This window comes from Bufo bufo, chromosome 3 (assembly GCF_905171765.1).
Source record: "Bufo bufo chromosome 3, aBufBuf1.1, whole genome shotgun sequence".
In the NCBI taxonomy this organism is placed as follows: Eukaryota; Metazoa; Chordata; class Amphibia; order Anura; family Bufonidae; genus Bufo; species Bufo bufo.
Window position 1 is genome coordinate 18365478 of NC_053391.1, and position 26788 is coordinate 18392265.

General features: G+C 47.1%; 1 protein-coding gene across 1 annotated transcript in view; it reads left to right on the forward strand.

Moving 5' to 3' along the window:
* Positions 1-6043: 6043 nt before the first annotated feature.
* Positions 6044-26788, forward strand: part of ILDR2 (immunoglobulin like domain containing receptor 2) — a 218126-nt gene continuing 197381 nt past the window's right edge. Inside the window, exon 1 of the mRNA XM_040421741.1 lies at positions 6044-6152. Coding sequence (XP_040277675.1) covers positions 6107-6152 — 46 coding nt within the window. The 5' untranslated portion in view covers positions 6044-6106. The remainder of the gene's footprint in view (positions 6153-26788) is intronic.

Consider the following 26788-nt stretch of genomic DNA (forward strand, 5'->3'; position numbering starts at 1 on the left):
TTTTTTAAAGGGCTTAGTCTGGAGTTTTAATAGTTTGCGGATTTATGAGATCTGGGGCCTCTATTAGTTTAGGATGTCTGGTATGGGATCTGTATTCATTTAGGGGGTCTGTATTAGTTTAGGGTCTGGTATACGATCTTTATCCAGGGGCGGACTGGCCATAGACCTTACAGGGAAATTTACCGGTGGGCTAATGCCCAAGGGGCCGTCTGAGACTTCCTCATGGCCGGCCAATGGAAGTTTTTGGGGATGTATTTTGCGCTGATGGGGGCAGTATTTTGTGAGGGAATGTGGTATTTGGCTCTGTTGGGGTGGTATAGTATTGCTGGCCCTGCCTTCCATCAATTTGTACCCGACTACAAAACGGGGCCACATTTAGTTCCCAATCCGCCCCTGTGTGTATCCATTTAGAGGTCTGGTCTGGGGTCTGTATTTGACCTATACCCATCTATATACAGTATATAAAGAAGGACGTATGTACAGTATGTTCCGCGATCACTCCAAAATGCAACCATCGATTTCAACGAAACGTGGTATACACATCCCTTGCAACCTGGAAAGAAATCTTGTGGGGGTCACAGCTCTCTAGGACGTACCGTTCCTGAGATATTCCCATAAAATGCATTAGCCAATAGAAGCCTGCAGGTCTTTCTCTTCGTATATCAACTGCCATACACATGGTCACATGTCCCCTATCAGCCAATAGAAGCTCGCAGGCCTTAGTCTCCACATACACACAGTTTTACTGCAGGTTTCCATAACAACCCGGCCATTTTTCTTCACTGCTGTAGGTCAGCTTTAGGCTAGGGCTGCACAACGACAATAAGTCGCACGACACATAGGGCACAACTGCGCTGCTACATGCATCCATCTTGGATGAATTTTTTGCGACTGTCGTGTCGCAGTCGCAGCATGTAGCAAGTGCAACACCATAGCCTATCATTATCAAAATTGTCGTGCGACACATGTCGTCATGTAGCCCTAGCCTTAAAGGTCACTGCTAAGGGGGCAGGAGCCACTATTAAAGGGGCAGGGCGCTGTGGAAGTCACTATTAAAGGGGCAAGCCTCTGTGGAGGTCGCTGTTAAAAGGGCGGGCACTGTGGAGTTCACTGTTAAGGGGGCAGGGGTCACTATTGAAGGGGCAGCTGCTGTGGAGGTCACTGTTGAAGGGGCGGGCACTGTGGAGGTCACTGTTAAAGGGGTGGGCACTGTCGAGGTCACTGTTAAAGGGTTGTTCACTGTGGAGGTCACTGTTAAGGGGGCAGGGGCCACTATTAAAGGGGCAGGGCGCTGTGGAGGACACTGTTACGTTGGAAGGGGCCACTATTAAAGGGGCAGCTGCTATGGAGGTCACTGTAAATGGCGCAGGGGCCACTATTAAAGGGGCAGGCCACTGTGGAGGTCACTGTTAAAGGGGTGGGCACTGTGAAGTTCACTGTTAAGGGGGCAGGGGCCACTATTGAAGGGGCAGGCCGCTGTGGAGGTCACTGTTAAAGGGGCGGGCACTGTGGAGGTCTCTGTTAAAGGGACATTCACTGTGGAGGTCTCTGTTTGGGGGAGGCAGGGAACAGTGGAGGACACAGATAAGGGGATGGTCCCCTATGGAGTTCAGTGTTAAGGGGCGGGGTGCTGTAGAGGTCACTGTTAAGATGGGTTGCTGTGGAGGTCCCATTTTAAGAAGGCTGGGCACTGTGGGGGGGGGTCAGTGTTAAGGGTGGGGGGGGGTACCGTAGATGTCACTGTTATGGGGGATACTGTCGATATCTTTTAACGACACACAAACATTAGGTGAAATAGATGAAACATACCCGTGCGAAGCCGAGTCCTTCTGCTAGTCTTCTATATTGATGGGAGTTTTGATGTTCAGAGGTCTGGGTGAGAACTCTTGCACAGTAAGAGAAGGTTGTCAGTTGTCACCAGCATTTTCAGAAACAGACAATAATGACAATCACTAAGCAGCCACCACTAACACCCTGCTGTCACAGAAGAAGGCATTAGGATTATAAATGGCACATGGTAGGTGAGGCCCAGAGATTTGGCATTTGGGGCCCAGGAAATTCAAGTTACGCCTCTGTATCTGTGGTCATGTTCTGCCTGCACGTAGACCTTGCTGCCACTAGAGGGCTCTACAGCCAAACAGGACAATAGCTGTGCTACTAATAGCCATAAGGTTGACCCCGGACAGGACTATTTGCCCCCTCTCGTTATCATCCTTTCGCTGGGTCACTCAGTGATTTAAACCTACATCTTTTTACAACCTAATTTCCATCGGTTGGAACCAATAAAATTGGGGCAAACACATAGCAAATGTCCTCGACATTTATGAAACATTCGTCTATCGTGGACGATCATTTGGTTAATTTTTTATTTTTTTTAATCAATAAAGGTTAAGGTAGAATAAGGTTTCTTTTCACTGACAGCAAGCAGAAATCATGAAAATGAGTAAAAGTATATTAGAGAGTCTCAGAGCTTTAGGTACACTTGTCAAGAGAAGGGTCCAGATTAGACACGTGGACATCTTTTTCGGGGGGAGGGGGGGGGGGGGCAGGAGCAGACACGCATTAACCAGCTATCTAGTTAGGATTACACCTCTCTAGGGCCCCATTAATCATGCTTTATCATCCCGCTCCAGTCCATTACATAGTGATCTGTCTGTGCTATCAGCGAGAATAAAATCAATGGACTCATATTAAAGTGTGCGGCAGATTACACCGCCACATAACCGCCGGCTCATCCTTTATTTGAAGAAAAAAAAGAGCTATGAGCTGGAAAGGGAGAAGGGAGACAGGACCCCAAAGTTTTAAAAGAGTTCTGCACCTTAGGCCTTATGCACATGACTGGTCTGCAAAAAATGGATCCGCAAAAAATACGGATGACATACGTGTGCATTCTGTATTTTGAGCGACGGAACAGCCGGCCCCTAATAGAACAGTCCTATCCTTGTCCGTAATACGGACGATAATAGGACATGTTCTATTTTTTTGCAGAACTGAAATACGGACATACGGAAACGGAATGCACACGGAGTAACTTCCGTTTTTTTTTTGTGGATGCATTGAAGTGAATGGTTCCTCATACGGTCCGCAAAAAAAAACAGAACGGACACGGAAAGAAAATATGTTTGTGTGCATGAGCCCTAATAATGCAGACTGAGATGGAGGAATGACAAACTGGTTCTTCTTCTTGATTAATGCCAATCCAAGGGGGCGGCTGGGAGAGCGCAGAAAGGAGGCTGGACCCCCAAATTATTTAAGGAGATTCCGCACTTCAAAGTATTCTAATGAGAAATCTGGTTAATAATGCGCTGAGACGAGGGAGTAACTGCTTCTTCTTCTTCACTAATGCGCATACAGCTAGAAACACAGCCATAGAGAAGGGGGGCAGCCGGAGAGCACAGACGGGAGGCAGGACCCCCAAATTGTTTAAAGAGTTTCTATACGTAAAGATATTCTCATGAAAAATCTGGTTAATAATGCAGACTGAGATAGTGGGATAACTATGTCTTCTTCTTCTTCTTCTTCATTAATGCCAATCCAGCTAGGAATGCGGCCATAGAGAAGTGGAGCAGCCGGAGATCACAGACGGGAGGCAGGACCCCCAAATTATTTACAGAGGTTCTACACCTAACAGTATTATAATGGATGCAGACTGAGATAGTGGGATAACTGCATCTTCTTCATTAATACCAATCCAGCTGGGAACTGAGCCGAAGAGAAGAGTTGTAGGTGGAAGAATATAGAAAGGAGGCAGAACCCTGAAATTACTTAAAGGAGTTTTACATCTAAAAGTATAATAATGGAAAATCTGGTTAATAATGCAGACTGAGATAATGGGATAACTATTTCTTCTTCTTCTTCTTCTTCTTCTTCTTCATTAATGCCAATCCAGCTAGGAATGCGGCCATAGAGAAGTGGAGCAGCCGGAGAGCACAGACGGGAGGCAGGACCCCCAAATTATTTACAGAGGTTCTACACCTAACAGTATTATAATGGATGCAGACTGAGATAGTGGGATAACTGGCTCTTCGTCATTAATGCCAATCCAGCTGGGACTGAGCCGAAGAGAAGAGCTGCTGCTCGAGAAGGATAGAAGGGAGGCCGGACCTCCGAATTATTAGAAAATGATCTACACCTAAAAAAGTGTTCTAAAGACAAATCTGGTTACTAATGCAGGAGATGATGGGGGATGATAGCCGGGTGTTTGTCCAGCTGATTATCTCCCTCTTTGATGCCCGCTGGTCCTATGCCCAGCTATAACTGCAGGTAGAGCCATTTGGGACAGACTGGTTGCTATACAAACTCTACCTAGTAACGACAGGGTCCCGCTTCTAGTGCATGTCCTTAGATCCAGAGAAGGGGCGAGAACGCCTTGTGATAGCACTAGTGCAATGTCTTACCGCTGTAGTAATCAGACTTTTCTACATGTCCATGTCCGTGTCCATGACACAATACAGAGGATACAGTCCATACCCAGTGCTCTTGGAGGTCACCGAGTTTATCACTTCGAGGGATTCTGCTCCAAAATGTAGTTATGAAAAATCTGATTACTACAGCAGAGACGAAGCGAGAATCTTAAAGGGGTTGCGTCATGAAGTCCAACTTCAGAAAAACAAGGGGGTCACATCTGGGAGAAGCTCCCCCCTCCCCCCCTTTAGGTGTCATGAGACAATCCCCAATCCTCTTGAGCCTCCCCCATAGTTTACAGGATATGAGCCCACCCAGAATGTCTACACCATCCTCCTAGTGGGGGGTCCCCTCTTCTCGCAGGGGCTCACATGTTGGCAGACCTTGCCCCTCCCCGGAAATAACTGCGGATCTCTGGAAGTTTCAGGGACAGCTACGGTCACTGTGCAAGATCTCTGCTTGGTGTCAGTAAATGGAACCATCCAGAGTCAGAAATTCTGATCAGACCTAATCATTTTCACAGCTGAGGGTTTGTTACAATAGTATCCAGTGCAGACAATCTTCTATGAGCTAAACCCATCAGATGCCTCTCCTGTCTTGATAGATTGTTACAATGTATCAGTGCAGGTAAAATATATTTCCTTTCAATGACAGCAAGCAGAGGTGGCGAGGAATCGCTGCATAACGTATAGCAGAAAGCTGCATAAGGTCCGTTACAATGTATCAGTCTGGAGTCACAGAGGATTTGTTCAGACTGGATACAATTGTAACAAACCTCAGCTGTGAGACCTGTAGAGCAGGTCCTTTCACTGACAGCAAGCAGAGCTATTGAACATGGTGAGGAATTTCTACATAAAGTATAGCAGAAAGCTGAATTGCTCCAGTCGTTACAATGTGTCAGTCTGGTTTGGATACAATTGTAACGAATCTCCTCTGCCAGATCTGTCGAGCAGGCCTCCAACCTTGGTATGGTCCTTTCACCGACAGCAAGCAGAGCTATTGAAAATGCTGAGGAATTGCAAGTAAAGCTGAAAGCTGATAAATTTTATGTGCGTAAAACCCGCTCCAGTCGTTACAATGTATCAGTCTGGAGTCACAGAGGATTTATTCACACTGGATGCAATTGTAACAAACCTCAGCTGTGAGACCTGTAGAGTATGGTCCTTTCACTGACAGCAAGCAGAGATATTGCACATGGTGAAGAATTGCTTCATAAAGTATAGCAGAAAGCTGAAGCACATTACAGGCATAAGCGCCAGTCGTTACAGTGTATCAGTACAGGCACAACGCATCTGCCTGGAGGATTGTTCACATTGTCCTTTCACTGACAGCAAGCAGAGATATTGAAGACGGTGAAGAATTGCTACAGAAATGACATTAGAAAGTTGCAGCCCTGAGGGATGGGCCGAGTCTTCCCTGGCGGGGGGCACTGCCCACCCAGCCTGGCACACACTGTGGGGGGCACAGAGCTGTGACGAGCTGGCACCACGACCCAGCACAGCCGCCTGTACCACCCCGCCGGGGAGGGGAGAGTCTCCCACCTGCTCGCGCACGCTCCGTCCCCCCCTCCTCGCAGCTGCAGTGGTAGAGTCCGCCCTGCTCCTCATTCTTCTGCTGGAGCCCCCGCAGACAGCGGAGCCAGTGCCAGGTGCTGCCCGGGCTGTGCGCCTGCTCTGGATGGAAGCTGCCCCAGGACTGGGCTATGGCTGCCACTATACTGGGCTGCATCGCTCTGCTTTGTGCCACAGGTAAGTGCCGCATGGAACTTTGCTCCCCTGCAGACTGGCATCTGCCCAGGGACACCTGGGGGGATGGGCATTGTCCTGGGTCACCCCCTCCATTGCCCATCATTGAGTCTTCTGTAATGCAGATGGCATAATGAGGCTGCTGACGGAGGGGACAATAAGGCATGGCTGGGGTCTTGTCACTGGCAGGGTTCGGTGGGCAGCGGGGTCATCTGTCCTTTGCTCTGGGCATTGTCATGGGCCTTGTTTGCAGGAATGCCAATCATGTATGGGGGCATGTGCTCACTGTGGGCATGACCTGAGGTCCTGTGACAAATGCCGGAATGTGCCAGCGCTGTATTGTATGGGCACCGCATGTGGTGTGACCGTAGGGATTTCTGATTACTGCTGTGGGCATTTTTATGGGTATGACCCCTGGGGGCTTGTCATGGATCCCTGGGTGTGGGCACAGCATAGTTCATGCAATATGTGTTCTGTAAATCAACAGATTGTTGGCACCGCGTTCCCTGTTATGTGTATCCAAGGTGACAGTGGAGTGTGGGCACAGTGTAGAAAAAATCTGCACATTGCTGTGCCCATGGATCTGGGGGGCTGCACGTACCCATCGTTATCATTGCATTGTGGTCACTGCATGGAGTGGGCACCACTCCTAGTGTCCTGGGTATGATGAGCCATCTAGTGTCACTTCCTGAGATCATTTCGTGTCTTACGTTGGCACCGTAATGAGTACTGGGCATCCCTAAGAAGGTGCCCACACTGGGCACAGGCACTAGAAAGTATTAAAGTTTGTGCTCAGGTGGGCACCCAGGCTGCCAGCATTCCCAGTGAAATCATGGCACCGCTGAGGTTCTTGTGGTTGTGGATTTGGGCTGTTGGCATTGGGTCCCCAGCAGTGACCTGAGAGCGACATGTGGCACCGATCTGCAGCTGTGGATGCCCTGGAACTGAAAAGTTGTATTGTTATAATGTATGATCCGATCGTAAGAAGATGCCACGTACAGCTGGGTAAACCCATACAGTGCGACCATGTGTATGACGGGGTGCCATACAAACAACCATACACACGACTCTGCGCTCGTACCCACAGCACTGTGCCCATACATACGACTCTGCGCCCGTACCCACAGCACTGCGCCCATACATACGACTCTGTGCCCGTACACACAGCACTGCGCCCATACATACGACTCTGCGCCCGTACCCACAGCACTGTGCCCATACATACGACTCTGCGCCCGTACCCACAGCACTGCGCCCATACATACGACTCTGCGCCCGTACCCACAGCACTGTGCCCATACATACGACTCTGCGCCCGTACCCACAGCACTGCGCCCATACATACGACTCTGCGCCCGTACCCACAGCACTGTGCCCATACATACGACTCTGCGCCCGTACCCACAGCACTGCGCCCATACACACAGCACTGCGCCCATACATATGACTCTGTGCCCGTACACACAGCACTGCACCCATACATATGACTCTGCGCCCGTACATACGACACTGTGCCCGTACACACAGCACTGCACCCATACATATGACTCTGCGCCCATACATACGACTCTGCGCCCATACATACGACTCTGCGCCCATACATACGACTCTGCGCCCATACATACGACTCTGCGCCCATACATACGACTCTGCGCCCATACATACGACTCTGCGCCCATACATACGACTCTGCGCCCATACATACGACTCTGCGCCCATACATACGACTCTGCGCCCATACATACGACTCTGCGCCCATACATACGACTCTGCGCCCATACATACGACTCTGCGCCCATACATACGACTCTGCGCCCATACATACGACTCTGCGCCCATACATACGACTCTGCGCCCATACATACGACTCTGCGCCCATACATACGACTCTGCGCCCATACATACGACTCTGCGCCCATACATATGACTCTGCGCCTGTACACACAGCATGGCACCCATACATACGTCTCTGCGCCCATACATACGACTCTGCGCCCGTACACACAGCATGGCACCCATACATATGACCAGGCATCCTCAAACTGCAGCCCTCCAGCTGTTGCAAAACTACAACTCCCAGCATGCCCGAACAGCCTACAGCAGAGCATTGTGGGAGTTGTAGTTTTACAACAGCTGGAGGGCCGCAGTTTGAGGATGCCTGCATATGACTCTGTGCCCGTACACACAGCACTGCGCCCATACATACGACTCTGCGCCCATACACATGACTATGCGTCCGTACACACAGCACTGCGCCGAAACATGCAACACTGCACCCATGCTTACAACTCTGCAGCCATACATACGAGTTGGCACCCATACACACAGCTCTGTACAGATACGTACGACTCGGCACCCTTACACACAGCACTGCACCCATACACATGACTTTGCACCTATACACACATCACTGTGCCCATACATACGACTGTGCACCAGTACACACACAACAGTGCCGATACACGCAACACTGCGCCCATACACACAGCACTGTGCCCGTACACATGACACTGCACCCATACAAATGACACTGCGCTCATACACATGACACTGCACTAATACACATGACACTGCGCCCATACACATGACACTGCGCCCATACACATGACACTGCGCCCATACACATGACACTGCGCCCATACACATGACACTGCACCCATACAAATGACACTGAACCCATACACATGACACTGCACCCATACAAATGACACTGCGCCCATACACATGACACTGCGCCCATACACATGACACTGCGCCCATACACATGGCACTGCACTCATACACATGACACTGCACTGATACACATGACACTGCCCTCATACACATGGCACTGCGCCCATACACATGACACTGCGCCTATACACATTACACTGCACTAATACACATGACACTGCACTCATACACATGGCACTGCACCCATACACATGACACTGCGCCCATACACATGACACTGCACTCATACACATGACACTGCGCCCATACACATGACACTGCGCCCATACACATGACACTGCGCCCATACACATGACACTGCGCCCATACACATGACACTGCACCCATACAAATGACACTGCGCTCATACACATGACACTGCACTAATACACATGACACTGCGCCCATACACATGACACTGCGCCCATACACATGACACTGCGCCCATACACATGACACTGCGCCCATACACGACACTGCGCCCATACACATGACACTGCGCCCATACACATGACACTGCCCCTATACAGTGCACCCATTGACACAACACTGCTCCCATATATAACGGCCCCCTAACAGACAATACAGTGTCCATACATTCACACTGGAGAGCGGCCATAGTGGGTGCAGAGGCTGTACTTGCACTGAGGCCGTAGAACTTAAGGGATCCCAAAGGTACCATGTGGAAACCAGTACCAGGGATGATGCTTCCCAGATGGGGGCCGGTTACAGATTTTACATTGGGGCCCAGGAGTTTTGAGTTTCTCTTCTGCAACTTTACACCCGCAGCTCCCATACACACCGCACTGCAGCCATAAGCACAGCACTGCAGCCATACACACTGAGCCCATACACAGTGCACTGCAGCCATACACACTAAGCCCATACACAGTGCACTGCAGCCATACACACTGAGCCCATACACAGTGCACTGCAGCCATACACACTGAGCCCATACACTGCATCCATACACACTGAGCCCATACACTGCAGCCATACACAGTGAGCCCATACACTGCACTGCAGCCATACACACTGAGCCTATACACTGCACTGCAGCCATACACACTGAGCCCATACACTGCACCCATACACACTGAGCCCATACACTGCACTGCAGCCATACACACTGAGCCCATACACAGTGCACTGCAGCCATACACACTGAGCCCATACACACTGCAGCCATACACACTGAGCCCATACACTGCACTGCAGCCATACACACTGAGCCCATACACTGCACTGCAGCCATACACACTGAGCCCATACACTGCACTGCAGCCATACACACTGAGCCCACACACTGCACTGCAGCCATACACACTGAGCCCACACACTGCACTGCAGCCATACACACTGCACTGCAGCCATACACACTGAGCCCATACACACTGCACTGAGCCCATACACACTGCACTGCAGCCATACACACTGCACGCAGCAGCAGCCACTTTACTCTTGCTTTGTGTTGCAGACTGAAAAGATCTTGTAAAGCAACAGGAGTGGGGTCTGCACAGCTGGGGGAGGAGGGGTGGATGGCGCTGGTTTGGCATGGAGCCTGGCACACCTCTAGGTACAGCCGGCAGTAGTATTATAGCATGTTATGTGCCCGGGTGCCCGCGCTCAGGCTGGCGTGCCCTGTGACGGATCCTCTCTGTGAAGCCTCATAATAAGACAGAGAGATTATTATGCGTGACACCATCCCGCCTGACATCCGCACCTCCAGCCAGCGCCGCGCATCACATTTGTATGTTATCATTCCTGCCTCCCGCTGACCGGAATATTAACCAGGAGGATTGATCCGCGCCCGGAGAAGGCTGTGATTGCTTTATGCAAATATTACATTTCAGATCCCAAAGGGGGTGATTAACGTGCCGGGCGCTGCGTATTGGCAGGAGGCGCGAGTTATCGGGCATTGCACCACTGTGTCCGCTCAGCAGCCCCCGAATCCAGAAGCAGCTTTTCTTGTAACTCTGCATTTCCTCTGCGTTCCTCTCTTATTCCCCCTGGAAATGTATGAATACATTTAGAACTGAGAGTTAACCTTTCCTCTGGTCAGTAGGGGGCGTCCCTACACGGAGTGATGCTGTGATTGGAGAGTGTGGAGAGCGGTAACGCCCTTCTGCATTTCCAGGAGGAGGAAAAGAGGAACAATAACTGCATGCCCTCCACTATGTGACAACCACTGCAGTTCCTACAGGGGGCGCTCACCCAGCATTTCCAGTCTCCTAAATGGCAGACGTGCCGGTCACAGTCAGCAGGGTGGGAGGAGGGGGTCGGGTTTTTTAGGCAGATTTGCAGGGTCTGCAGTTCTGTCCTGTGGGAAAGGTCTCCTCGGGTTATCTGGAGGAGGAGGCTGCCTTGTCTCATTATGTAGCAGATGCAGGGGGTGCAAGAAGCCGTGACCTCCCCCCCCCCCCCCCCGCAGAACAAAGCCCTGCCCTCAATATGGGGATGGAGGGATTTACACGGGCGCTGTTCACACAGGACACAAAAAGACTAAAAAACAGAGGTTATATGGCAGTTATGTGATCACAGTGATTGTTATGGGGGCACTACGTCTGTTATGTGATCACAGTGATTGTTATGGGGGCACTGCGGCTGTTATGTCATCACAGTGATTGTTATGGGGGCGCTGCGGCTGTTATGTGATCACAGTGATTGTTATGGGGGCACTACGGCAGTTATATGATCTCAGTGATTGTTATGGGGGCACTGCGGCTGTTATGTGATCACAGTGATTGTTAAGGGGGCACTGCGGCTGTTATGTCATCACAGTGATTGTTATGGGGGCACTGCGGCTGTTATGTGATCACAGTGATTGTTATGGGGGCACTGCGGCTGTTATGTGATCACAGTGATTGTTATGGGGGCACTGCGGCTGTTATGTAATCACAGTGATTGTTATGGGGGCACTGCGGCAGTTATATGATCACAGTGATTGTTATGGGGGCACTGCAGCAGTTATGTGATCACAGTGATTGTTATGGGGGCACTACGGCTGTTATGTGATCTCAGTGATTGTTATGGGGGCACTGCGGCAGTTATATGATCACAGTGATTGTTATGGGGGCACTGCAGCAGTTATGTGATCACAGTGATTGTTATGGGGGCACTACGGCTGTTATGTGATCACAGTGATTGTTATGGGGGCACTGCGGCTGTTATGTGATCACAGTGATTGTTATGGGGGCACTGCGGCTGTTATGTGATCACAGTGATTGTTATGGGGGCACTGCGGCTGTTATGTAATCACAGTGATTGTTATGGGGGCACTGCGGCAGTTATATGATCACAGTGATTGTTATGGGGGCACTGCAGCAGTTATGTGATCACAGTGATTGTTATGGGGGCACTACGGCTGTTATGTGATCTCAGTGATTGTTATGGGGGCACTGCGGCAGTTATGTGATCACAGTGATTGTTATGGGGGCACTGCGGCTGTTATGTGATCACAGTGATTGTTATGGGGGCACTGCGGCTGTTATGTGATCACAGTGATTGTTATGGGGGCACTGCAGCTGTTATATGATCACAGTGATTGTTATGGGGGCGCTGCGGCAGTTATGTGATCACAGTGATTGTTATGGGGGCACTGCGGCTGTTATGTGATCACAGTGATTGTTATGGGGGCACTGCGGCAGTTATGTGATCACAGTGATTGTTATGGGGGCACTGAGGCTGTTATGTGATCACAGTGATTGTTATGGGGGCACTGCGGCTGTTATATGATCTCAGTGATTGTTATGGGGGCACTGCGGCAGTTATATGATCTCAGTGATTGTTATGGGGGCACTGCGGCTGTTATGTGATCACAGTGATTGTTATGGGGGCGCTGCGGCTGTTTTGGGGGTATCACGACTTTGCAGTGATGCCCTGTTGAGATTTTGGTGAGGACACGGGCACATGGCTCGCTGCCCGCCTGATAATAGGGGCCGTGTGGCACGGCCGAGCGATCACACAGGACAGGACGGTATTTGTAATGTCTCTGTGTAAAGGTCAAGTCTGAGGAAAAGCAAAAAAGTTAGCAAAAGGACAGAAAGCGTTGTGTGGTATCACCCAGCTTTCCTGCAGTCCGGCACGGCACCGGTAGGCAGCAGTATAGGAGAAGACGGTGCGATAGTAACTGTAATGTCAGCCATACTGACCGCCACCAAGTCTTCTCCGAAACAGAGGAAAACAACTGGGGTTTTCAGTGAAGTCAGTAGAAATGAGATGCGGACTGGGAGAACGCCCCCCCCCCCTTCCCGACCAGTACCATGGGAGGTCGGCCTCAGGAGCGGGTGGATCTCTCCTCCGAAGATTTCCAGCCGGGAACATAAACAGGAGTGAAGTGTTGATGATGAGCACTCCCTGAAATTACAGACATAGCTGAGTGTGAGGGGAACACCCCATCCGGAAAAGAGGAGAGATCAGTGATGACTGCCAAGCTATAAATGGATGGGAGGCAGTATTATATCAGTTATATTCTTGTACATAGGAGGCAGTATTATAGTAGTTATATTCTTGTACATAGGAGCAGTATTATAGTAGTTATATTCTTGTACATAGGAGCAGTATTATAGTAGTTATATTCTTGTACATAGGAGGCACTATTATAGTAGTTATATTCTTGTACATAGGAGCAGTATTATAGTAGTTATATTCTTGTACATAGGAGCAGTATTATAGTAGTTATATTCTTGTACATAGGAGGCAGTATTATATCAGTTATATTCTTGTACATAGGAGGCAGTATTATAGTAGTTATATTCTTGTACATAGGAGCAGTATTATAGTAGTTATATTCTTGTACATAGGAGGCACTATTATAGTAGTTATATTCTTGTACATAGGAGCAGTATTATAGTAGTTATATTCTTGTACATAGGAGCAGTATTATAGTAGTTATATTCTTGTACATAGGAGCAGTATTATAGTAGTTATATTCTTGTACATAGGAGCAGTATTATAGTAGTTATATTCTTGTACATAGGAGCAGTATTATAGTAGTTATATTCTTGTACATAGGAGCAGTATTATAGTAGTTATATTCTTGTACATAGGATGCAGTATTATAGTAGTTATATTCTTGTACATAAGAGCAGTATTATAGTAGTTATATTCTTGTACATAGGAGGCAGTATTATAGTAGTTATATTCTTGTACATAGGAGGCAGTATTATATCAGTTATATTCTTGTACATAGGAGCAGTATTATAGTAGTTATATTCTTGTACATAGGATGCAGTATTATAGTAGTTATATTCTTGTACATAAGAGCAGTATTATAGTAGTTATATTCTTGTACATAGGAGGCAGTATTATAGTAGTTATATTCTTGTACATAGGAGCAGTATTATAGTAGTTATATTCTTGTACATAGGATGCAGTATTATAGTAGTTATATTCTTGTACATAAGAGCAGTATTATAGTAGTTATATTCTTGTACATAGGAGGCAGTATTATAGTAGTTATATTCTTGTACATAGGAGGCAGTATTATAGTAGTTATATTCTTGTACATAGGAGCAGTATTATAGTAGTTATATTCTTGTACATAGGAGGCAGTATTATAGTAGTTATATTCTTGTACATAGGAGCAGTATTATAGTAGTTATATTCTTGTACATAGGAGCAGTATTATAGTAGTTATATTCTTGTACATAGGAGCAGTATTATAGTAGTTATATTCTTGTACATAGGAGCAGTATTATAGTAGTTATATTCTTGTACATAGGAGCAGTATTATAGTAGTTATATTCCTGTACATAGGAGCAGTATTATAGTAGTTATATTCTTGTACATAGGAGCAGTATTATAGTAGTTATATTCTTGTACATAGGAGCAGTATTATAGTAGTTATATTCTTGTACATAAGAGCAGTATTATAGTAGTTATATTCTTGTACATAGGAGGCAGTATTATAGTAGTTATATTCTTGTACATAGGAGGCAGTATTATAGTAGTTATATTCTTGTATATAGGAGGCAGTATTATAGTAGTTATATTCTTGTACATAGGAGGCAGTATTATAGTAGTTATATTCTTGTACATAGGAGGCAGTATTATAGTAGTTATATTCTTGTACATAGGAGAAGTATTATAGTAGTTATATTCTTGTACATAGGAGCCGTATTATAGTAGTTATATTCTTGTACATAGGAGCAGAATTATAGTAGTTATATTCTTGTACATAGGAGCAGTATTATAGTAGTTATATTCTTGTACATAGGAGGCAGTATTATAGTAGTTATATTCTTGTACACAGGGGCAGTATTATAGTAGTTATATTCTTGTACATAGGAGCAGTATTATAGTAGTTATATTCTTGTACATAGGAGCCGTATTATAGTAGTTATATTCTTGTACATAAGAGCAGTATTATAGTAGTTATATTCTTGTACATAGGAGCAGTATTATAGTAGTTATATTCTTGTACATAGGAGGCAGTATTATAGTAGTTATATTCTTGTACACAGGAGCAGTATTATAGTAGTTATATTCCTGTACATAGGAGGCAGTATTATAGTAGTTATATTCTTGTACATAGAAGCAGTATTATAGTAGTTATATTCTTGTACATAGGAGCAGTATTATAGTAGTTATATTCTTGTACATAGGAGGCAGTATTATAGTAGTTATATTCTTGTACATAGGAGCAGTATTATAGTAGTTATATTCTTGTACATAGGAGGCAGTATTATAGTAGTTATATTCTTGTACATAGGAGCAGTATTATAGTAGTTATATTCTTGTACATAAGAGCAGTATTATAGTAGTTATATTCTTGTACATAGGAGCAGTATTATAGGAGTTATATTCCTGTACATAGGAGGCAGTATTATAGTAGTTATATTCTTGTACATAGGAGCAGTATTATAGTAGTTATATTCTTGTACATAGGAGCAGTATTATAGTAGTTATATTCCTGTACATAGGAGCAGTATTATAGTAGTTATATTCTTGTACATAGAAGGCAGTATTATAGTAGTTATATTCTTGTACATAGGAGCAGTATTATAGTAGTTATATTCTTGTACATAGGAGCAGTATTATAGTAGTTATATTCTTGTACATAGGAGGCAGTATTATAGTAGGTATATTCTTGTACATAGGAGCAGTATTATAGTAGTTATATTCTTGTACATAGGAGCAGTATTATAGTAGTTATATTCTTGTACATAGGAGCAGTATTATAGTAGTTATATTCTTGTACATAGGAGCAGTATTATAGTAGTTATATTCTTGTACATAGGAGCAGTATTATAGTAGTTATATTCTTGTATTTTTATTTTTTTTAGCTCCAATGGTAATGAGAATTTCAGGTTTGTGGTTCATCCACGGACACATTTGCATTATTTTGCCTGCTCTGTCTATAAATATATATGATATGACTGATATAAGTGTTATTTCCCTTGTTGAGATGTAATTTTTGCCTCTTTAGAATGTATTACATTGTCCTTGTGGAGCTTTTATGACGTGCTTTTGGTTTATATTTGCTATTAGCCTCTGTATGTTGCCGCTGTGTGTACTGTATATGGAGGGAGACAGATTGCAGGTCAGAGATGGTGGACAGGCGCTGCACTTCTAAAGAATTAATGTCTCATAATGTTTTCTAACTCTACGACTTCTTTCACTCTTTTGGTGATGATCTTTGGCATCAATATGCCAATCACAGCAGCTAAGTGGCGTTCATTACTGCCCTGACAGCTAATCCGAGCTGCAGCTGCTGTGACGCATTGTGGGAGATGTCCTCTCTCTAAGGCCTCATGATCGCCACCATATTTTTGGTTTGCATCAGATCCACCTTTTTGGTGGTTTCTGACCCATTCATTTCTATGGGGCTCCAAAAATGCGGACACAACGCCGTGTATTGCCTCGTTGTCCGTATTGCAGAGAAGAATAGGCATTTCTACGATAGTGCGGGGCTTCCAAAACGGGAAAGTGCGGACCGCAAAACGCTTACGTTCATGTGCATGAGGCAAACGTCTTCTACAATGATGAGAGTTCCTGGAGGGGAATATAAGGCACAAAGTCATGTGTTGTGAATGTAACAAGAGGAAATCACTTATGTACGTAGATAACTACAACACCCAATATGCGATGACAGGTGACGATGAATGGCCGCGCTACGAGTTGCAGTATCGCTAAAGCGTTGAAAAGCCAGCGGTTGTAAACCAATGATTGTAATCATCTCCCTACCTGAAGCCTGACGTATTCCCGCTGAAGGTTTGCTACAGTGTACTCTGAGAAAGCAGCCCCCGGTAACTAATCCCAGCAGCAGTACACTCCTCTCTCCGTTCCATGACTCCTACCTGATACCTGTATTGAGCTGCGGAAGCAGGACCGGGTCAGGACAGCAGACAGATCTGTATTGCTGATATTCCGGATGCTGCATCCAGACAACCTTCTGCCAGGATAATACATCAGAAGCACAGACCTCTGTTCTGTTGCCATTTTGTTACAATGTGTCAGTGCAGGTAGAGCTGGGGGATATGGCCTTATACTGTATTAACCTGGCGGTTCCCAATTTTAGTCTCTCTTTTATTTATTTATTTTGGCTAATTGGATACAAGAAATTGAAGCCTACAATGTTCTCTGTGCTCCGCGAGATCACAACTCACATCAGACTGTGGCCCATCTGTGGGAGTATCCTGGCTGTGACTGCGCTGTGTTATGGGGGGAGCCTGATGGTGACTGGTGCACTGTTATGGAGGAGCCTGATGGTGACTGGTGCACTGTTATGGGGGAGCCTGATGGTGACTGGTGCACTGTTATGGGGGAGCCTGATGGTGACTGGTGCACTGGTAAGGGGGAGCCTGATGGTGACTGGTGCACTGTTATGGGGGAGCCTGATGGTGACTGGTGCACTGTTATGGGGGGAGCCTGATGGTGACTGGTGCACTGTTATGGGGGAGCCTGATGGTGACTGGTGCACTGTTATGGGGGGAGCCTGATGGTGACTGGTGCACTGTTATGGGGGAGCCTGATGGTGACTGGTGCACTGTTATGGGGGAGCCTGATGGTGACTGGTGCACTGTTATGGGGGGAGCCTGATGGTGACTGGTGCACTGTTATGGGGGAGCCTGATGGTGACTGGTGCACTGTTATGGGGGAGCCTGATGGTGACTGGTGCACTGTTATGGGGGGAGCCTGATGGTGACTGGTGCACTGTTATGGGGGAGCCTGATGGTGACTGGTGCACTGTTATGGGGGAGCCTGATGGTGACTGGTGCACTGTTATGGGGGAGCCTGATGGTGACTGGTGCACTGTTATGGGGGGAGCCTGATGGTGACTGGTGCACTGTTATGGGGGGAGCCTGATGGTGACTGGTGCACTGTTATGGGGGAGCCTGATGGTGACTGGTGCACTGTTATGGGGGAGTCTGATGGTGACTGGTGCACTGTTATGGGGGTGCCTGTCTAAGGGTCGGCACAGTTTTATAGGGGGAGCCTGGCTGTGGGCCGCGCCCTGTTATGACTGATGGTACATAATATATGATGCACTCACACACTCTTCCTATGGCATGGAGATGCCACCCTGTGCCTAGGGGCATGGACAGGGCGGGCAGCGGCCTCCTCAGCTCCTCTCAGCCTCTGTAGATCTACTGCTTCCACCTGCGGAGGCGCTCTCTCCCATGGTCAGCGGTTGTCTGCAGGACTTTCGAGCTCTGGACCGCCGCTGCCCCCGATGTGGGGCAGAGTTAGCACAAGACACCTCCATTAATCCGTAAACTCGTGCAAAAGTTGGCGAGTCAGGGGAGGGGGGTGGGTTTCGGAAGCCCCATTTTTTAAATATTAAGGACCTGAAGCACAGCTCGTAGTACGTTTACAGGGCTCCGTCAGCGCTCGTTATCTTTTTTGGGGCAGAGATATTCATCACGGAGCTGTCTATTAGAGAGCGCTGCCCCTCCGGGGACCCTCTCCGTGGGGCCGTGTGGTGACGCTTCATTACCATTAATAATTTACACATTACGTGTTTAGACCACGGAGATGGTAGAGACTGCGGGGGGTCCGACCTGGGGTTAGAACCAGCACCCCTGAGTGCCCTGTGTGAATGGAGCGCTTTACATTCTTCTCCCGATGATGTAACGTTTCCTCGCCGAATCTCTTGACTGATGGCGAGGACCGAATGTGTGAATTGCAGATTTCCATATTTTTTTTTAAACAAATGAATTCGTTAATGAAACGCGCGACTCATCCTGCCGGCAGCCGCCGCCGCGGAGAATGCAAATCAGCGCCGGAGGGACGGAAGACAAAATCCCGCCCCGGTGATATCAGGCCGGATCTCCTCCAGCTGTGAGGTCTGCTCCCCGCTCTCATTGTGTGCCATTGGTAATCGACTTTACTTTCAGGAGGGCTTAGTAGAACCAAGTGCCTCTCACAGCTGAGGGTTTGTTACAGTTTCATCCAGTCTAGACAATGCCCTGAGCGCTAAACCGCCTGGACATTTTACCTGCGCTGATACGTTGTAACAAACGCTCAGAACGAACAGGAGAAAGATTTGTGCGTCTGATGTGTTTAACTCGCAGAAGATTGTCTAGACTGGATGCGATGGTAGCAAACTCTCAGCTGCGAGGAGTGAGCAAGAGGTTTCCAATCACTGACAGGAAGCAGAGATCTTTCGAAATGCAGGCGTTGAGCTCGCACAGGATTGTCAAGGCTGGAGGCAAGTGCTGCAAAGCCTCCTCTGTGAGAAGTGTGTGGGGCGTGCTTCCATTCACTGACAGCAAGCAGATACGTTGAAAATGGTAGCGAAGGAAACGGTACGTGTATTAGAAAGTTCCGATTTTTTTTTCGTCATCCGCTTTCTATCATCCAGAACCTGACGCCAGACTAAGGGCTCATGCAGACGAGCGCGTGCGCCCAGTGCCCGTGCTGCGGACCGCTACTTGCGCGGGTGCCGGCCGAGTGCGCGCCATTTGTGAAAAAAGACCAATTCACTTGAATGGGTCCGCGATCCGCAAGAGACTACAAAATAGAACTGGAATCCGTGCGTTCGCATCGTTCCGTATCTTTTGGGGGTATATGCTAGCGATATGCCCCCCAATCTCTGAGGTGAGACAATCCCTTTAATAAATGTGGGTTATAGAGTTCAGTGGTAAATGCAGCCACCACTAGGGGGAGCTGTGTTCTTTGTTCAGATGTGTGCAGTGAGCTCCCTCTAGTGGTGGCCGCAGGAACACACAATGTTATTCTTTATGCAAGTGACTCTTAGGGCATCTTCACCTTCCAGGAGTCAATTTACAGGTCTGTAGTGTATTGTCGGAGCCGCAAATTGCGAATCCGCAATACACCGGGCCGGAACCCTTATAGAAATGCCTATTCTTGTCCGCTATTGCGGACCGGGAAGTACGGAGCCAGGGACCGGAAATGCGGATGCAGAGAGCACAATGTGTGCAGTTCGCATCCTTTCCGTCCCCATTGAGAATGAATGGGTCCGCACCCGTTCCGCAGAATTGCGGACGGGATGCGAACCCATTCTACGGACGTGTGAATGGACCCTTATTCATAGGTTCAGGAATGAGGAAGGGAGGGGGGGGGAGGAAATTTATCAAGACTGATGTTTGGTACGTCTTGTGCGCCAAAGTGAGATCCGTCCAATTTTTTTTTAAGGGGCCCCACAGTGCGCCGGGAAGTGAAAACTATGCCAGAAAGGAGCTGGCAAAGATCGGGACTACTATAAATTATAGGAAATTTGCCGGGTACAAAGGCCTCGCCCCTAAGTGCAGTGAGCAGGGGAATCCATCAAAAAGTAAAAAAACATTTTTTTGCATCCAACAAAATTTTACATTTTTCAAGATGCGCGTGCGCCAGGGAGGGGCGTAGTTCTGGCCCAGACTGGAAACCTGATAAAGGACGTGACGTGGGAGGAAGCCAGATCCCGGGAGGCCGATCCATGCAACTTAGAGGACATTAGAAATAGTTTTTTTCCACTAGCGAGTTATGAGAAATTACGGTGGGATGGCAGATCCATTTGTACCCGAAAAACTCCTCTACAGAAAACAAAAAATTTGATAAAATGTGGCATTGCGCGGACATTTCTAGCCACAGTGCCCGCTGGGATCTTTCTGGGCCAACCTGAAATAAAAATGACAAAAGATCCCGTTCATATCGAGCTGCAGGGCATGTGTTCCATAATAAGGTGAAATGCGTTGTGCGCAGCCACACAACAGCTTCATAAACCTCTCTGTGTGCATTGTACCGTAATATGACAGCGCACAATCCCTTCTCCTGGCCGCCACCTGTCATGTCTGATTAATGGGAGTTCTGCCTCTGTGCACCCGACTCATTTCACATGGAGATGGTTCCGGAAGCTTCCGGGTTTTCTAAAGTTTCTAATTTATTATTGGAAGTTATGCACTGTTTATACCAGTTATATTCTTGTACATAGGAGCAGTATTATAGTAGTTATATTCCTGTACATAGGAGGCAGTATTATAGTAGTTATATTCTTGCACATAGGAGCAGTATTATAGTAGTTATATTCTTGTACATAGGAGCAGTATTATAGTAGTTATATTCTTGTACATAGGAGGCAGTATTATAGTAGTTATATTCTTGTACATAGGAGGCAGTATTATAGTAGTTATATTCTTGTACATAGGTGTCACGGATGGTGTACAGGGAAACAAGACAATACAATATAATCTATGAGTCACTGGATCCACAACTAAGGAACAAAAGGGAGACCCCTGCATGAGACCTGCCACTCTCCCTGACTACTCAGCCTATGCGAACACCCCAAAGGTGGATGGGCGCATATCCACGTACCTCGACTATCTTACAGCTGAAGACCCTACAATAGTGAGGGGACAAGACCACCGGCCCCCTACACAGACACGGAGGGAGCCAGGGTCACCTGGATCCAGCAAACAGAAAATCACAAATACATAAACAGTACTTATCTTGCAGACGACTGGGAACTAGGAAAGGCATGCACACACACTCCAGGAAGTTGTATAAGCCGCAACCTAATGCATCATGGGGAGGAACTTAAAGGGAAGCAATCAGTCCAACTGCATGACAGCTGAGATAGACTAACGAGATGAGAAACTTAAATCAAAACAAAGAAACTCAAGGAGGAGGTTCTGGACGGCTCCTGTCAGAGCTTCTCAGCTGTCTGGTTGTGACAGTACCCCTCCCTCTACGAGTGGACTCCGGACACTCAGAGCCCACCTTCTCAGGATGGGACCTATGGAAAGCCCTGATGAGACGAGTGGCCTTAATGTCCGTCACTGGGACCCACATCCTCTCCTCAGGACCATAACCCTCCCAATGAACGAGGTACTGGAGGGAACTGCGGACAAGACGAGAATCCACAATCCTAGAGTCCTGAAATTCAAGATTTCCATCAACCATAATCGGAGGAGGAGGCAAAGGCGAGGGTACAATAGGTTGAACATAAGGTTTCAATAAGGACTTATGAAAAACATTATGGATCTTCCAAGTCTGAGGAAGATCAAGACGGTAGGCAACAGGATTGATGACAGACAGGATCTTGTAAGGCCCAATAAACCTAGGACCCAACTTCCAGGAGGGAACCTTCAATTTGATATTCTTGGTAGACAACCACACCAGATCACCAACATTCAGGTCCGGACCAGGCACACGTCTCTTATCCGCCACACGCTTATATCTCTCACTCATGCTCTTTAGATTATCCTGAATCTTTTGCCAAATAGATGACAAAGACGAGGAGAATCTGTCCTCATCAGGTAAACCAGAAGACCCCTCTCCCGAGAAAGTCCCAAACTGCGGATGAAACCCATATGCACCAAAAAATGGTGACTTATCAGAGGACTCCTGACGGCGGTTATTTAAAGCAAACTCAGCAAGGGACAAAAACGAACACCAATCCTCCTGATTCTCCGCCACAAAACAGCGCAGATATGTCTCCAGATTCTGATTGACGCGCTCCGTCTGGCCATTCGACTGCGGGTGGAAAGCAGAAGAAATTGACAACCGAACCCCCAAGCGAGAACAGAAAGCCTTCCAGAATCTGGAATCAAACTGCGTGCCCCTATCAGAGACTATGTCTGAAGGGATACCATGCAATTTGACAATGTGGTCAATAAATGCCTGCGCCAGCGTCTTAGCATTGGGCAAACCAGGAAAAGGGATGAAATGCACCATTTTGCTAAAACAGTCCACCACCACCAGAATCACAGTCTTCCCCGAGGAACGAGGCAGGTCTGTTATGAAGTCCATAGACAGATGTGTCCAAGGACGGGAAGGAATGGGTAAGGGAAGGAGAGGACCTGATGGCCAAGAATGAGGGACTTTGGCACGAGCGCAAGTCTCGCAGGCGTCCACAAAACCCTCAACCGACTTACGAAGCGCAGGCCACCAGAATCTCCGAGCGATGAGATCCAGTGTGGCTCTTGCCCCCGGGTGCCCAGCAAGGACCGTATCGTGGTGTTCCTTAAAAATCTTGTGTCTCAAAGCGAGAGGCACAAACAACCTCCCAGGAGGACAAAGATCAGGAGCCTCCGACTGGGCTGCCTGCACCTCTGCCTCCAATTCAGGAAAAAGAGCAGAGACCACCACACCTTCAGCCAAAATGGGACCCGGGTCTTCAAAATTCCCACCTCCCAGAAAACAACGTGACAGGGCATCTGCCTTCACATTCTTAACCCCAGGGCGGAACGTGACAACAAAATTAAACCTTGAAAAGAACAAAGACCATCTGGCCTGTCTCGGGTTTAGACGCTTGGCTGACTCCAAGAAGGCCAGATTCTTATGGTCAGTAAACACGGTAATAGGGTGTCTGGCTCCCTCTAGCCAATGGCGCCATTCCTCAAAAGCTAACTTGATGGCCAACAACTCCCTATCTCCCACATCGTAATTTCTCTCTGCGGAGGAGAGTTTCTTCGAGAAAAAGGCACATGGTCGCCATTTGGCAGGAGAGGAACCCTGAGACAAGACCGCACCCACACCCACCTCAGAAGCATCAACCTCAACTATGAAGGGTAAAGAATTATCAGGTTGTACCAGGACGGGAGCGGAAGCGAAACTCTCCTTGATATTAGAAAAGGCCTTACGCGCCTCTACCGACCAGGAAGAAAAATCTACCCCTTTTCTGGTCATATCAGTGAGTGGTTTAACAACAGAGGAATAATTCAAAATAAATTTCCCGTAATAATTGGCAAAGCCCAAAAACCGCATCAGCGCCTTCTGATTCTCAGGAAGCTCCCACTCAAGCACAGCGCGGACCTTCTCGGGGTCCATGCGAAAACCAGAAGCGGAGAGAAGAAACCCCAGAAATAGAATTTCTGGAACCGCAAACACACATTTTTCCAGTTTCGCGTATAATTTATTCTCCCGCAGGATGAGCAAGACCTGACGTAAATGTTCCTTATGAGTCTTGAAATCAGGAGAAAAAATCAAAATGTCATCCAAATACACTAATACAAATTTTCCCATTAAATGATAAAAAATGCTGTTCACGAAATGCTGAAAAACGGCTGGGGCATTCATCAAACCAAAAGGCATAACCAAATTCTCAAAATGGCTCTCAGGGGTATTGAAAGCCGTCTTCCATTCGTCTCATTCTCTGACCCTGACCAGGTTGTATGCCCCTCTTAGGTCTAATTTGGAAAAGACTTTAGCCCCAACAACCTGGTTAAACAGGTCCGGAATCAGAGGAAGCGGATAAGGGTCACGAATAGTGATACTGTTCAGCTCCCTGAAATCCAGACAAGGTCTTAAAGAACCATCTTTTTTCTTAAAGAAAAAACCAGCGGCAACAGGTGACTTCGAGGGTCGTATGTGTCCTTTTCTCAGACTCTCAGAGATATAAGCACGCATAGCGACCCTCTCAGGTTGGGAAAGATTGTATAAACGAGATTTAGGCAGCTTGGTGCCTGGGATGAGATTAATAGGGCAATCGTACTCCCTGTGCGGAGGCAAATCCTGAACTCCACTCTCAGAAAACTGCCTGAATCTCCTAGAGGGACACACATTTGCCAAATGATTTATACCTCCACAACAAAAACAAACCCTCCCATGCTGGCTGAATCTTCTATTGTCGGAGGCAATCAACCCCAGCTGCATGTGCTCCTGCTCAGAAGGGGCTGACAGCGACTGAGGCCCCTGTGCACAGAATGAGACTGCTGCACTGTCCCGGGACTGAGCATGACAGGAAGGAGAGATCTCTCCTCTCTCTCTAAGACGCCTGTCAATACGAACGGCCTGAGACATAGCAGAATCCAAGGAGGTAGGTCTCTCATGAAAGGCAAATGCATCTTTCAATCCTTCTGAAAGACCATGGCAAAATTGACTTCGGAGTGCAGCATCATTCCAACCAGTATCAGCTGCCCATCTCCGAAATTCTGAGCAGTATATCTCTGCGGATTGTTTACCCTGGCATAACAGACGTAGTCTAGACTCAGCCAGAGAAATACGATCCGGATCATCATATATCTGACCCAGGGCTAAAAAGAATTCATCCACTGAACGGAGGGGCCGTGCCCCCTCCGGCAGCGAAAAGGCCCAGGACTGAGCGTTACCCCTGAGCAGCGATATAATGATCCCCACCCTCCGTTCCTCATCACCAGAGGAATGGGGAAGAAGGCGAAAATGGAGTTTGCAAGCCTCTCTAAAACGCACAAAATTCTCACTACCCCCGGAGAACGTATCCGGGAGCGAGATCTTAGGCTCAGAACAAACTCCATGAACGCAAGCTGAACCGGTCACTTGAAACTGAGAAAAAGTCTTACGGAGATCAGCTACCTCCAATGAAAGACCCTGGAAGCGTTGAGCCAAACGTGAAACCGGATCCATGCTTGAGACGGTTTTGGCGGCTTATAATGTCACGGATGGTGTACAGGGAAACAAGACAATACAATATAATCTATGAGTCACTGGATCCACAACTAAGGAACAAAAGGGAGACCCCTGCATGAGACATGCCACTCTCCCTGACTGCTCAGCCTATGCGAACACCCCAAAGGTGGATGGGCGCATATCCACGTACCTCGACTATCTTACAGCTGAAGACCCTACAATAGTGAGGGGACAAGACCACCGGCCCCCTACACAGACACGGAGGGAGCCAGGGTCACCTGGATCCAGCAAACAGAAAATCACAAATACATAAACAGTACTTATCTTGCAGACGACTGGGAACTAGGAAAGGCATGCACACACACTCCAGGAAGTTGTATAAGCCGCAACCTAATGCATCATGGGGAGGAACTTAAAGGGAAGCAATCAGTCCAACTGCATGACAGCTGAGATAAGCTAACGAGATGAGGAACTGAAATCAAAACAAAGAAACTCAAGGAGGAGGTTCTGGACGGCTCCTGTCAGAGCTTCTCATCTGTCTGGTTGTGACAATAGGAGACAGTATTATAGTAGTTATATTCTTGTACATAGGATTGTACATAGGATCAGTATTATAGCAGTTATATTCTTGTACATAGGAGCAGTATTATAGTAGTTATATTCTTGTACATAGGATCAGTATTATAGTAGTTATATTCTTGTACATAGGAGCAGTATTATAGTAGTTATATTCTTGTATATAGGTAGCAGTATTATAGTAGTTATATTCTTGTATATAGGTGGCAGTATTATAGTAGTTATATTCTTGTACATAGGGGCAGTATTATAGTAGTTATATTCTTGTACATAGGAGCAGTATTATAGTAGTTATATTCTTGTACATAGGAGCTGTATTATAGTAGTTATATTCTTGTACATAGGAGGCAGTATTATAGTAGTTATATTCTTGTACATAGGAGCAGTATTATATTAGTTATATTCTTGTACATAGCAGTATTATAGTAGTTATATTCTTGTACATAGGAGCAGTATTATAGTAGTAATATTCTTGTACATAGGAGGCAGTATTATAGTAGTTATATTCTTGTACATAGGAGCAGTATTATAGTAGTTATATTCCTGTACATAGGAGCAGTATTATAGTAGTTATATTC